Source organism: Anabas testudineus, chromosome 6 (genome assembly GCF_900324465.2).
Source record: "Anabas testudineus chromosome 6, fAnaTes1.2, whole genome shotgun sequence".
In the NCBI taxonomy this organism is placed as follows: Eukaryota; Metazoa; Chordata; class Actinopteri; order Anabantiformes; family Anabantidae; genus Anabas; species Anabas testudineus.
Window position 1 is genome coordinate 22,773,082 of NC_046615.1, and position 15,312 is coordinate 22,788,393.

The following is a 15,312-nucleotide window of genomic DNA, read 5'->3' on the forward strand; positions in this document are numbered from 1 at the left end:
ACTAACAAGTGATTGATCCATAATAATCATTAAACATTCATCTGCTAAAAGTAACTAAAGCTGTCACATAAATGTAGTGGAGTAAAGAAGTGCACACAGACTACGACTTCTGGTCTCATCACTTAGTTCCAGCTTAGAGTTCCACCACTCAGCGCCCTGTGGGGCCTATTATATGGTACATTAACCTGTTCATTTAAGTGCAACATCTGTAATTATCTTCTGTCTTTACCTGTCAGATGCTGCATAGAATAAAACACTTGAAGACCAGACGCTGCTTTTTAGCTGATTATGTTGCCTCACGTGTTTCTTCCAGTTTTCTCTAACAACAAACAGAAGAACTGTCTTCAGTTATATTTTAGTGCTCAGTCATTCAGATATGAGATAGTGATAGAATCAACTTTTGTTATTGAGAGTAGATGGAGTAGTAGATGTAGTAGTAGTAGTAGATGTGGTAGCAGTAGATGTAGTAGTAGTAGATGTAGTAGTAGTAGTAGTAGTAGTAGTAGTAGTAGAGGCTTAGAAGGAGCCAGATGATGTGGTTTTGGATCCTAGTCAGGACTTTTCCTGGACGCCTTCCTTCAGAGCATGGCTCAGTATTTAAGTTCAGTCATTGGTCATGAATATTCAGACCTACAGTATACAGTTAACTTTTGTTTTGTTTTTTTCTGTGAATTTAACTAATTATTTAACTATAAACTACTATTAACAATTTAACACAGAGAAACAGCATTTTATCGTAATATGTATTTGGCAAAAAAATAACCCTTCATGCAACACAAACTATGTAACTGATGGTTGTTGTATCTGTGGTTTATTTTTTGTTGAATGAAAAGGTTTGTTGTTCTTGAGTTGTAGGACGTGGCGTCTGTGGACAGAGACATGGTTGGTGCAGTGTTTGGAGGAGTGTGTTTGGAGGTTTTAATACTTTTTTACTGTGAATGAGATTCTGATAATGAATCAGTCTCATCTGAAGGAAAAAACTAATATTTTTCCAATAAACTTTAAAGTCTCCAGGATGTGATCACTAAAAATCTGCTTTCAGTGAGATAGTATAAAATTATTTTAAAGGTTATTACTAAAACACCAGGACATGAACTCAGCTAGCTAAGAAGAGCTAACTCCAACGGGAGTTCAGGTGACGCCCAGCTACACCTGCTTTCTCTACAGACCTTTCTATCTACAGTATCAGACACTTGATAATCAGACAGAGTCCTAAGAACATGATGATGCACAGACAGGAGAAATGGAGGGAAAGGAGGAGCAGGACATCTCCCAGCAGGCTGTTCTCGTGGGGGTGAGGTGCAGGGATGGCAGGCTGAGCTGGGGGCGGTGGACCGGAATGCACAGCCTGGGGCACCTCGCAGTAAACGCCTGTCCAACCCTGATAACACTGACAGGTGAACTTGTGTTTCATGTCCAGGATGTCGTGGTTGTTGAGGTGACCGCTCACATGGAAGCGGGGGCCCTTGGGTGCCGGATTGCGGTGAATGTGAAAGAAGCGCGGGTTCAGGTGCAGGTAAGCGCCTGAGTCCAAGCTCTTTCGAACGCACCTGCCGTTTTTCTTGCACAGTGCTTTGCTGCACAGCTTCGCGGCTGAGGTGACGTTGATGACGTAATGTCCCAGAGGGCCGTCGATGTACTTCTTCACTGTCAGGCAGTTCCTCTGAAAGAGGCAGGAACAAGCTCATCATGCTAATCATAACATTCAGAGGCTTATTATAGGAAAGAATTTGTAGGTTAGGTAGAAATCAGGTGAGCTTTCTTAAACCAAATAAACCCTGGGAAGGGGTTGTTAGTATTACCAATGTTAGTAATAAGGTAGTTATAACACTTAAAATAATAACATTAAGTTATAGGTTACACGTTAGCTATGTTAACAGTAGTTTCTTGTATCAGGGCAAACAACCACATATAATCAGTTCTTCACACTTTTGCTGATGTTTTTTTAGTTTTTGTTTAGTTTAGGTTATTAGAGTTTGATGGCAATAGATTTAACTAATCTAGCCACAGGGGTTGCAAGCCAGTGATTTCTGTGCCGGTCCCAAGCCCGGATAAATAGAGAGGGTTGCGTCAGGAAGGGCATCCGGCGTAAAAATTGCCAAAATAACCATGCGAATCATCCACAAAACTTTCATACCGGATCGGTCGAGGCCTGGGTTAACAACGACCGCCACCGATGCTGTTAACCTACAGGGTGTCGGTGGAAATTTGACTACTGTTGGTCGAAGAAAGAGGGGAGGCAGAAGGGTTCGTGGGCAGAGAGAGAAGGGGAAAGGCAGGGATATAGATCTGAGAATAGGGACTCTTAACGTTGGTACGATGACAGGGAAAGGCAGAGAGCTGGCAGACATGATGGAGAGAAGGAAGGTAGATGTACTGTGTGTACAGGAGACAAGGTGGAAGGGCAGCAAGGCACGTAGCATTGGAGGAGGATACAAACTGTTCTACCATGGTGTGGATAGGAAGAGAAACGGGGTAGGAGTGATCCTGAAGGGGGAGTTTGTAAACAGTGTTCTAGAGGTGAAAAGAGTCTCAGACAGGGTGATGAGCATAAAGCTAGAAATTGAAGGGGTGATGGTGAATGTAGTCAGTGGGTATGCGCCACAGGTTGGCTGTGAGTTAGAAGAGAAGGAGAGATTCTGGAGTGAGTTTGATGAGGTCATAGAGAGTATCCCCAGAGGACAGAGAGTTGTTGTTGGAGCAGACTTCAATGGGCATGTTGGTGAGGGTAACAGAGGTGATGAGGAGGTGATGGGCAGGTTTGGTGTGAAGGAAAGGAATCTGGAAGGACAGATGGTGGTGGACTTTGCTAAGAGGATGGAAATGGCTGTAGTCAACACTTACTTCCAGAAGCGAGAGGAACATAGAGTGACATACAGAAGTGGAGGTAGGAGTACGCAGGTGGACTACATCCTATGTAGACGAGGTCATTTGAGAGAGGTTAGTGACTGCAAAGTGGTGGTAGGAGAGTGTAGCCAGACAGCACCGCATGGTGGTGTGTAAGATGACTCTGGAGGTCAGGAAGAAGAAGAGGGGGAAGACAGAAAAGAAGACCAAGTGGTGGAAGCTAAAGAATGAAGAAACTTGTGAGGAATTCAGACAGACGTTGAGACAGGTTCTGGGTGGTCAGGATGAGCTTCCAGATGACTGGGAAACTACAGCAGAGGTTATCAGGGAAACAGGTAGGAAGGTGCTAGGTGTGTCATCTGGAAAGAGGAAAGAAGGTAAAGACACTTGGTGGTGGAATGAGGAAGTACAGGAATGCATCCAGAGGAAGAGGTTAGCTAGAAGGAAGTGGGATGTAGAAAGGACTGAGGAAAGTAGACAGGAGTACAAGGAAGCGCAGCGTAGAGTGAAGAGGGAGGTGGCAAAGGCCAAACAGAAAGCTTACGATGAGCTGTATGACAGGTTAGATACAAAGGAAGGAGAGTAGGACTTGTACAAGCTAGCCAGACAGAGAGATAGAGATGGGAAGGATGTGCAACAGATAAGGGTGATTAAGGACAGAGATGGAAAGGTACTAACAACCCAGGAGAGTGTGCAGAAAAGATGGAAGGAGTATTTTGAGGAGCTGATGAACGAGGAAAATGACAGGGAAAGAAGGGAGGAAGATGTGGATGTTGTGGAGCAGGAAATAGCAGAGATTGGAAAGGATGAGGTTAGGAAGGCTCTGAAAAGGATGAAGAGTGGAAAGACTGTTGGTCCTGATGACATACCTGTGGAGGTGTGGAAGTGCTTAGGAGAGACAGCAGTGGAGTTTTTAACCAGTTTGTTCAATAGGATTCTAGAGAGTGAGAAGATGCCTGAGGAATGGAGGAGAAGTGTTCTGGTTCCGATCTTTAAGAACAAGGGTGACACGCAGAACTGCAGCAACTATAGAGGAATAAAGTTGATGAGCCACACAGTGAAGCTGTGGGAAAGAGTAGTGGAAGCCAGGCTTAGGAAGAAGGTGGAGATTTGTGAGCAGCAGTATGGTTTCATGCCCCGTAAGAGCACCACTGATGCTGTTTTTGCTTTGAGAATGTTGATGGAAAAGTACAGAGATGGTCAGAAGGAGGTGCATTGTGTCTTTGTAGATTTAGAGAAGGCGTATGACAGGGTGCCGAGGGAGGAGCTGTGGTACTGTATGAGGTCGTCTGGAGTGGCAGAGAAGTACGTCAGACTAGTTCAGGACATGTATGAGAGAAATATGACGGTGGTGAGATGTGCTGTAGGTCAGACAGAGGAGTTCAAGGTGGAGGTGGGAGTACACCAAGGATCAGCTTTGAGTCCCTTCTTGTTTGCTATGTTGATGGACAGGCTGACAGATGAGGTCAGACAGGAATCACCCTGGACAATGATGTTTGCGGATGACATTGTGATTTGCAGTGAGAGTAGAGAGCAGGTGGAGGAACAGCTGGAAAGGTGGAGGTTTGCTCTGGAAAGAAGAGGCATGAAGGTCAGTCGTAGTAAGACAGAATACATGTGTCTGAACGAGAGGGATCAAGGTAGAAGCGTTAGGTTACAGGGGGCTGAGGTGAAGAAGGTACAGGAGTTTAAGTACTTGGGGTCAACAGTTCAGTGTGATGGAGAGTGTGGAAAAGAGGTGAAGAGGAGAGTGCAGGCAGGTTGGAGCGGGTGGAGGAAAGTGTCAGGAGTGTTGTGTGACAAAAGAGTGTCAGCAAGACTCAAAGGAAAGGTGTACAAGACAGTGGTGAGACCAGCTCTGCTCTATGGGTTAGAGACGGTAGCAGTGAGACAGAGACAAGAGGCTGAGATGGAGGTAGCAGAGATGAAGATGTTGAGGTTCTCCTTAGGAGTGACCAGGTTAGACAGAATAAGGAACGAGTACATCAGAGGGACGGCTCACGTTACCTGTGTTAGCGACAAAGTCAGAGAGGCCAGACTGAGGTGGTTTGGACATGTTCAGAGGAGGGATAGTGAGTATATTGGTAGAAGGATGTTGGAGATGGAGCTGCCAGGCAGGATTTAGACTCTAGGTTGGGTAGAGATGACAGGTAATTCGCGTACGATGGCAATAGATTTAACTCCAGTGAAAATACTTTATTTTCCACCATTTTTGTTTGTCTCTTTAAAACTAGACATAGTACTAGATATATTCAGCATTTTCTTCAGGATTTATAGCTGTTTCTGCTTTAACAGGATGTAAAACAATCCACAGTCACCAACAGAAATCCTTTCACACATAAATCAGATGCTTTTCTTCTCTTTTTTTAAAAGTTCAGTCAGAAAACAAACTATTTTTGAGTTGTGGAGGAGAGAATGTCGTCTGCTCAAACTTATTGCAGTCAAAAATCACAAACCCTTGTTTTCTTTTGTTGTTAACATTTATAGTTTCCCAGTGCTTTGAGGTTTATTTTCTGTAATTTATGCTGTAATATAAGGGAAACATTTAACATAGAGGTTTTTTGATTTGAGTATATACAGATTTAAAGCTTTTCTTTTAAGGCTGATGAATTTAGTAGTATCTGTAGGTAAAGTTAGTCAGATCACAAGTTTGTGTAATTTTTATTGTTTCTACACCACCAGTTTTATTTTTTGTTTGTTGCATTTCTTTTTTCATTACCTGTGATCGGGCGTACTCTGATGATCCCCAGAGGACAACACCTGACACTCCCAAGGCTGCGCTCTCCCCGATGGTGTGAACCAGGTCACTCTGAATTGGAATAATACACATTTTAACCAGTAAACAAGTAGTTTTCATTACCTTATTACACAAGTATCAGTCTAAATACTGTCAATGCTTTTTAGAGAAAACATATTTACTCACACAAACACAATCATTAGTGCGACTATCAACACCTCAACACACTGATCAGGTTTACTCAGAAACGTCAGTGCTGTAAAGATCAGAACTGAAAACATACTGTACCTCTGAAAGAACCACAAAGGTGTAGGCATAGAAAGGTCTTGAGTAGACAAATACAGGCAATGTATAGTCCGTACGAGAAATGGATGCAATCCTCATGGCTTCCTTGACTCTATAGTGGACAAACTTGACAGTGTTGGGGGAAGACTTGAGCTCATAGTCCAGGTAGATGGATGGATAGAGGGCAGTACTCTCCTTCCAGAGCCACATCAGATGGTCATTGCGTATGTGCTCAATGTTGGGGCATTCACCAGTGTAGCGCTGCGGGTGCTGCTTATACCCATAGTTGTAGCAGTCTGGGAACAGGTAAAAGCCCCAGAGCCCATCTGGCCTGCGACCTTCAGCCAGGGCCAAGGTCAAGTTCATGAAGGTCTGCCCAGCCCTCTCAAAACTTTCCTTTGCTTCCTTCTCCACCTTGCTCTCCGGCCAATTTGGGTGAAGTTTCCGGATCTGTTCCTTGGACTTGTTGCGGTAGATGTCTTTGGCTCCCCAATTCCTAACCCATTGAGGCCTCCAGTTTTCCCAGTCAATAACACCTAGGCCTCGAAAATCCTTGTGGGGAATCAGCTTGTCAATGTCGGACCGGGCCTTACTCAGGTGCTTGGAGATGCTCTGGTTCTGTGGCAGTCCACCATTGATAGGGACCCCGGAGTTGGAGTAGTATGGGTAGTATCCTAGATGGCTGTGGTAGAATATTGTGACGTTTGGTCCACTGAGGGTTTCGTTCAGGTTTGCTATGATGTCAAAAACACTTAGGTCCAGGTCCACCTTGAAACGAAGGCGACATGACTCTGTTGGAGCATTCCAGACTACAACAAAAGGCCGGTGCGGGATCAGTGGTGCTCGGGTTGGCTTCATCTGGTCGCCCCCAACTTGGAACTTTACTCCTACGCCAACCCACAAGGCCAGCACCGGGAGATGGAGCCCAATGAGCGCCATGGCTCCCAATTCCTCATGGAGCAATTAGTGGTCCTACACAAGCCGAGAACAGGAATGTTTAGAGAGAAAGGAAATATATTTTGAGCTTCAGTGAGCAGAGATAATCAGACAGGCCTATGAGGGGATACATGAGTGAGGAGCAATGTAGATAATGTTCCAAATTCCACAACACAACAAAACACAAAGCTGCACTGTTCTCTGTGGGAGCAGGACTTTAATGAAAAGGATGTTGCAGAGCACCAGAGACATTGTGAACATGGAGATTAGTAAGGAAAAGCTCTCTCCTTTGCCTAATTGTTTATTATTTAACACCCATTACAACTTCAACCAGTGAGTTAGAGGCACTTCTATGTCCAACTATGATGTCTACTGCACAGCTGAATTCATATATTTATACTGATCCAATACATTAAAAACATCAGAGATAAAAATGCAGCTTTAGTCCATCTACTGCAGTTTTCCTTTTCATAATGTGCACTTTTCAGCTCTTATGGTACCGTGGTGAGAACAGCTGATTGAAAATTGTAAGTTGACTTGCAATAGTTAATTTTACACTGACATGACAGCAGTTAATTGCTCCTGAAAAATTAGATTTTGTGTTGACTTGTTATCAAGGTAACTGTTGCCAGCAGGTTGTTTTGATGTAAGCTTAATAAAGGAAATGATGCTCTTAATAAAGTTAAGATGTTAAGAGATCTATATGAAAGACTTCTTTGGGAACTTCACACACGTGTGGAATAATGAAGTGCGTGTAACCCTGTAATATGTGCGGAAACATGTCCCTTTGTACCTCTGTCTTTTATTTTCTTCTTGTTCATTCTTCGAAAATTGTTCTCTCCAGCTTTTTATGTAAGAACCCCCTCACCCCATCCCATGTAATTGCTGTTGGCGCCTGAGATGCAAGTAAGTCATTTTTTAGTTTTTCCAAACTCAAGGGAAAGACACTGTGACCTGGGTCTTGGGAAGCGTGGCCATTGAGGTTGCCTCTAAGGACGCCATGGAAAAATATCCCAGCATTCACTTTACACTGTAACCAGAGGAGGGGTACAGAAAAACCACCAGTGGGCTGAGGCTTCCTCGATCATTTCAACTTTTCATTGATGTGACGAGGCGCTGGCCTGGAGCTGATGTTTTCGAATGACTTTAATGACACGAGAACTTTATGATCAGACTAGACTAGACTGGATGTAGATCTGTGAGTGGAGAGCTGGAGAAGATGGTGGAAGAAGGAACGTTTGGGGTTTAGTCATAAATAAATTGCCTAAATGTTTCCTTCAAAACATGGTAAAGAGGCTATTTATCAGAAAGGTTTCTTCATGTCCTGCTCGACTGAGGAAAGCCTTTCTCTGGACTGTGTGTCTCGCACCAGTTTCATAACTCTTTCAGCGTGGTGGTTTTTCAGGGGATGCCGATCCAAGACAAACAGTGCGGTGAAGCCACTCAGGCCGTCCTCCAAACCACCAAAACACTGGAACCGCCAGGAGTCCAGACCACAAGAAAGACCCCCCAAAAACAAAGTCTGAGTCCAAACTGACACAGGAGACTCCGTTTTATGTTTTGTCTCAGACAGACACAATGAAATGATAGAAATAAGCTGAGCTCAACTAATTGGATCCAGATGAGGACGGGGCTGATCTGTCAGTGAGCTAGCTCTCATAAGTTTTAGCCACGATAGCGGGTTTGCTCTGGGGATGGCAGTGTCAGTCAGTCGGTCAACCACTACAGACTGAAGGATCTGTAACTACTATGGCCTGGCATTAAGTTCTGAACATTCTTGTCCTCCACAAGAAAAAATATTCCACTAACTACTCTTGTGATCCTTTGGCATTTCCTCTAGTGCCATTATCAAATCACATTTGTGATTTAGAGACAAAAAGATTGAGTGAATGAACTGTGAAGAAATGTGGCTCAACTATTCTTTGCATTTTGCTATAATTAGATAGAATTGCCTAGAATGGTTCCCACGCTGAACATTATATAGTACCTGCTTAAATTAGCATTTAGTTGAAGGATTGCTGTCTCTAAATGTGGCCTCAACAAGTCACAAAGCAGATTTAAAGTCTTGTGAGATCAATATTTTAAATGCAATTAGTAAATTGTGGAGTGCAAAAATTCCACTTCACCCCCATTTCAACCATTGTGAGGTTTGACACCACTGGCCTTTGAAACAACAGTTGCATATTGTACATGACATTGTGCTGAAAGACTAAGGCTAGAGCAAACACATCTGAGGCAGAAAATCTTCACATGTAATGATCCGTGTACAATGTGTGTTTGGCAAATGAAATTTAAAGTCCAGTAAAATCAGGAAAGCTGCTAATGTTAATCTAAACTCTGACAGCATCCAGGGCTGGCTTTCATGCAGTGGGGAAAACGCTCCACAATGCATGTGCTGCTTTTGGCCTTGGAAGTACCATGGCTACTACCACTGGAGTGTAACTTTGCCTGGACATGCTAATATTTACAGCTTACATTAAGGTAGATGAACACTGTTTAATTCATTTCTAACATTTTGGGTTTTTGGTTTTGGAACAGCTTAAGATAACCCTCACCCCCCAAACCACCACAGTCTAATACACACTGTTTCAACATGGGGAGATAATACTACACTGACAGACTTGATGTGCCTCGTTCGAGTTCCTAAGCTATGATTATTTTTACTATATCAGTGCCTGTGTTGGCTGAATTTTATCTGTGGTGTTTGGGCGGCAGAGTGTGCAGATGTGAGGGTCTCGGGCAGATTTTTCTGAGTGGGTATGTTTGATTCATGACCAACTCGTACTGTGATCTGGAAAATATGAAGCCAGCCCTGAATTACAGTTAATGATCCGCCGTTAATGTCCGGAGACAGAGTGACTGTCATGTATTTAGCAACACCACGCATCATAGATTGTGTGTGTCTGCATGTGTTTATATCATTCTCTGGACAAATTTGTTTTATCCCGTCTTTGTGGGGACGTACTGGCCGTGCCTCACAGCTTGGGTTTATAGTTAAAGTTAGAATTAGGGTTAGGGTTAGGGGCATTTGGCTGTGACGTGCTCTGTGGAAGTATTCTCATAACTATAGAAAGTCTGAGTCAGACTGATTATTTGATTCCCAACATATGTAGGTTTAACAAGAACAAAGCAGCACCACACAAAGTCAAAACAGCAAAGACAAGATTACAATAATTTCATTAAACATCCAACAGTCATAATAAACAGTCAGCAGTCATCTTCACATGACCTTTTCTATGGCATTTCCCCCAAGACAAACTCCCTGCATGCTTGTCAAAGAGGTTTTACATAGGTCCTGTGAATGTTGCTCCACAAAGTTCAGCTTCTGCATATTGTGGCTGCAAAACAGTGAAGCATCATGTTATGCTTTTCATATTCTGATGTTACATATATAGTTTTGCGACGTTGGATATCCATGTTACAAACGGTCAGAGCTTCAAAGCTTGAGGTGAATGTGTGTTTGCATATTGGCTGGTAGTGAGACACTCAGGTTTCAGTCTGGCCAGTTCAGTTTTTTTCTAAATGCTAAAGTGTGTGATGACAAGCATTGTGGAATACCTCGACTGACAATGTTCTGTGCCGCTAAGTACACCCAGCCTCTCAGGTGAGCTGCCATCGCTCCACTCACAGCTAATTCTAGTTTAAGAATTCATGCAGAATACAGCTCCTGTAAAGTTAGTCAGTAAAATGACCTTATATTACTTTTCCCAAAGATAAAACCACAACAATTACAATGGACACCGTTCATCTGCTAAGTGTTTTCCAAAAGATGGAGCTGTTTCAACTGGGCATAGTTTGGCCCACAGGAAGAAGTCAACAAGCTGGCCAGTCAGAACAGAATGAGCTTTAAGAGGCCTTAAAGACAGGTGCTCAAATAAGCAGCAAACAGGCATTATAACATGTTTTTGCACACTTTAACTTAAAAATCATGTTATTTTGTGTCAATGGATCCAAGATTAATAGAATAGAGTTTGGCATAATATGACCAAACTCTAAGGTTTAGAGTTTATGTCACACAAAAACAGATCAAATGTATGGCTACTGAGTTTGTGCTTTTAATGTGCCTTGAAAGGTCTGTGTCACACACAGTAATTATATCTGCTTCATCTTCAGGTTCCAGTGGAGTCTTGATTATGTTACTATGTGGTTTTCAGGCTGCGGTCTCTCTCCTGCATTTTCCAGATGTGATTTTATGGTTTTATTAACACAAGCACTCAGACACTAAACTGCAGCAACAACGAGAATCTGCATTTTACATTTTACTTTCACAGTTTAGTCATTAAGTCTGACTGTCCACCCATGTGTTCTTCTATGTTTTTATCCTTCTAGAGCACAGTATGTTGCTGTTACTGTTCACCTAGAGCTTCAGTGTGTCAGGGCTGCTGCTAAATAATTCAAAAGTCTTCAATCAAACATGGACTTTACATGTTAGACAAAAGTGCATATTTCAGATTATTTGAAATGGAGTGGGGTGGAGTTACGTTTAAATGTTTTTTTATTGATAAAAAGCTGTATCTAATTGTTAACTCATCAAACAGTATGGCCTTTGAATGTGTCAGTGCAGGACTTTAGTTCATACTGTGGACAGAACAGTCCACCAGACTGGTTTTGTGTCAGATTTAAAGTCCATGTTATCAGAACATTGTGACAATCCTCTAATGAAAGGTGGTCCCCAAGAAAGAGCAGGAAACAACTATGGAAATACAAATGCAGGTACTTTGGTAGAACTAAATCCCATCCTGTGTGCAAACTGTGACTAAATCTGCCATTTATGGTTCAACAAAGTACCACATTATAATACAAACAATTCACTAAAAAGAGTTTTATGATGAAGATGACATACCGTCCTGTCCCCGCTCACTGTGTTGAGGATCAAGGCCTCCTTGTTGGTATCCTCATCCTTTAGGACACAGTGGTTTATCTGAAAAGCTGCTGGGTTGTCTTCTCCGCTCCGGGGTCCCCTGCATGTTATGGACTCAGAGATGTCCCACTATTGTTGGTCTGGCCCCTCCTCATCTGTGCCCAGACTCTCATTTACTGGACCAAGCTTCAGATGAAGCCCTGAACAGTAAACAAGCTCGACACCTTTCATGGTCCGACCACCAGTGGACTACAGTTACATGAGAAGCTTTTGATATAATGCAATAATCAACATCTGCAACAGACATATTCATATCAGAGAAGGGCATTCATTTGAGTAATTAATTGTTTTCTAGACTGAGCCACAGCCACTGAGTTTTGGAACCGCTGAAGTAATGAGTCCATGCAGCCTTCAAAAAACCCTCTGGCATGCAGGGGTACCATGTCATGTGCAGTTCTACAAAATCAAAATCAGATCAGCCACACATGGCAAGTAGCTTAGCAGCTAGCACATCATTCTGAGCTCATGTGCTGTGAACTAGTAAAACTGATACTTAGGATACTTTTTAATGGGACTCTAGGTTTTAATTAAGAACACACAGTGCTCCATCAGAGTCCCTAACCAAAAACAAAAAATAGTTATTTGGATTTTACACATTTTATAGTTCAACTTGCCAGTGACAATAAAAACATTTTACTATTTAATTAGTTGAATGCTTGGCCTAACTGTTCAGACAGATCATATACATATGCATTTCCAGAACCTGCAGAGGACATTCATTGAAATTAATAGTCTTCAGTAGTAGTCACCGCTCTCACTCCTGACACTGTGTGTGACTCTGGTCTCTCAGTCCTTGCTCTCTCTCCCACCTGTGGCCATCCAGCTAAGAAAACATCTGTAGGATTATAAACCTATAAAATTTCACTCAGCCGCACCTCTGCATCCACATAATGTTCAGAGTCATCTGTTTATATCTGCACACACTCGACACTGTGAGTGATTATTATATGATACTTCCTTACAGCCTCAGCATATATCAAGAACCTATGGAGTGGCTCACATTACATGAATATTGTATAAATCCAGAGTACGTTCTTTCAACTTCTTCATGGAGAAACAGCTGAAAAGATGTGACAGAAAGAAAAGTTCAGCTCTTTTTATTTTCTACAGGAGGAAACTGTGGAGACATAAACCACGCAGGTCCGACCAGGTACACAGAAGCAGTCATACGTTTCCATTAATAATCCACTAATAATTTCTGTAGGGATTTATCAAATGTTTTGTCTTTAGCTGCTGGGAAAGGTACAGCACAGTAACCTCCTGCTATGTCCCACAAAGATGACCTCTGACATCATATTGCCTAGAAGGATGTTGTTTCGTTGGAGCCTAGTAGCAAAGTATCTGTGTCTCAGGTTTTGGAAACCTGGGAACGCTGTGCAGACTTTCAGACCTCCCTGCATTAAGCTGTATTTTAGTTGATCAGACAGCGAGGAACCTCAGAGACCTTTAAGTAACCGATCCTTTCAAATCCACCGTGAAATTGTTCAGACACATTCAAACATTGTAACTGAGCCAGAAATACATTAATGGATAATGTTGTATGTATTGATCCACTATTGTCTGCTGCTGCTGCTTTGAGTCTAAATGTACTTTGCATTTATTTATATTTTCATGGTAAAGAGGCACTATCTGAGGATTTTGTTATCCACCACTTTGGTTCAGTCTGAAGAATCTCACTGAAATCTCCTGTAGTCTACTGTTATGATCGGACTATGCTGAAAAATCGGAGCACAGTTTGTCTCCTTGAAGACGTTGTTGATGTCACACTCTATTCGATATTCACTGAAAGTGAAATAGCTGTGTGAAGGAGAAACAACCTTCGTATTCTTGGTCAGTAACTGCATTAAGTGTAATGTTTGTGTAATTTGTGAATGAACGTCTGAACAGGAAACAACACAGACAGACATGAAGACTTCCTTCAGGTTTTTATTAGATTACACATATAGACTGAAAGGAAGGGGTCTGGGTCACAGAGGAGAGTTCTGGGAAAAGGATGTGTAGTGAAGGTTTCTTTAATTGAATCTAATTTAGAGGCACAATAATTCATGAAAATGTGACACGAGAAGCTTTTGTCTTTTAGGGTTTTTGTTTAATATTAGAGTTTACATTATGACCAGACCTGTTTAGTAGTTGTAACCACCCAGTGTCTGGTTCCATCTAGTGGTGCCCTCAGTGAAATACATTCACATAGAGAACATAAATAAAGTGTTAAGTGTATTTCTTTATTTCTTAGCTGATTTTCTTTACAGATAAAGGATCTTTTTGTGCTTATTGAAATGAATTCTGGTAAAATGCAGGTATCTCAAAGCAGAGCACTGTACACACCTTTACATTTCCAGCTCAGGCTGCTGACCAATCAGATTCAGACACAATCTCTGTCAGCCAATCACGTCATAGCTGTCAAACTTTAAATCTGTTCCTCTCTCTGCTGCTGCCAGCTTTCATTTCAATGTCTCATGGTACTGTTACGTTTTCCATACTTCCTCAGCCATCACCGCTTCACGCTCATCATCAAATCCATCTCAGTCTAGCAGTAAATGTTCCACTTGGAAATCTGCTGCTTGTGGAAAAAAACAAGTCCAACAACAACTCCCTCCCAACACTTCTCCTCCCCATTTGTTAAAATGAAGATAATCATCCGTGGGTCTGTTTCACACATGTGTATGAAACTAAATAAAAACTTAATTTGAGTGGAGCATTAAAACCTTTAATACTTTTATCCTGTGTTTCCATCTCTGTTCTCAACTTTATTAAAATGCTTCTAACGTTTTCATTTTAGTTAGTTTTCTTACTCTTTAATGTATTATAATAAAAAACAAACTGCTTGTCACAGTATGATGGCATTTTGTTGTCCAACAGTTTAGTGAAGACATGAGCCATGACACTACTTACAGCAGTGATCTGAGCTAAATGCTAATTAAGATCATGCTCTCACACGCACAGGTTGTAATACACAGCATGGCAGTAAATAAAATTACAGTTGGAGTGAATGGAAATCTGGGGTATTTGTTAGGTATTAGCTACAAACCAAAGTACAGGACACAGTGAATGAATAGTGGTTCACCTGCCTGAATAGATTATTTTGACTGGAACAACAATGTGTTCACCAAAACTCTTCCTATACAGTCCAAAGACAAATCATCAGTAAGTTTGTTTGTTCTGTTTGTAATAAGCGCTGCAGGTTGTGGTGGTTGTGAATGGCCCTTAACAGTATTTACACAGCAGACAGCAGAAGCAGCTGGTCTACAGATTAGTGTTGGTTAGTTTAATAATCCTGACGAGTTTTAACCCTTCTGCAGGCGAGCAGGACCTGCGGGACGCCAACATCCTTTGCCGTCTGTCCATCTGTTATTGTACCTTTATAACCCTCCTGTTTTAATTGGTTTTGAATTTGGAAACTTCAAGAACATTTCTGTTATGTTGCACAGGGAAGCAGTGAATATTTCTAACCAGTCAACTGCAGCCAAGATACAAGATAGGATATATTTTCCTGAGGGTTTAACACATACAGAGCAGTTTTCTTGTCAGCCACGTGTCAACCTGTACTCATTAGCAGCTAAACTTCAGTATATTACTATAAACAACT

The 15,312-nt window shown here is 42.0% G+C and overlaps 1 protein-coding gene across 1 annotated transcript; it reads right to left on the bottom strand.

Moving 5' to 3' along the window:
* Positions 1-1,177: 1,177 nt before the first annotated feature.
* Positions 1,178-6,808, bottom strand: hyal6 (hyaluronoglucosaminidase 6). Its single transcript, XM_026366146.1, has 3 exons — positions 5,873-6,808; positions 5,567-5,656; positions 1,178-1,663 (listed from the first exon to the last, which is right to left on the bottom strand). The coding sequence occupies exons 1-3, from the start codon at positions 6,806-6,808 to the stop codon at positions 1,178-1,180; spliced, it is 1,512 nt and encodes a 503-aa protein (XP_026221931.1).
* Positions 6,809-15,312: the final 8,504 nt, after the last annotated feature.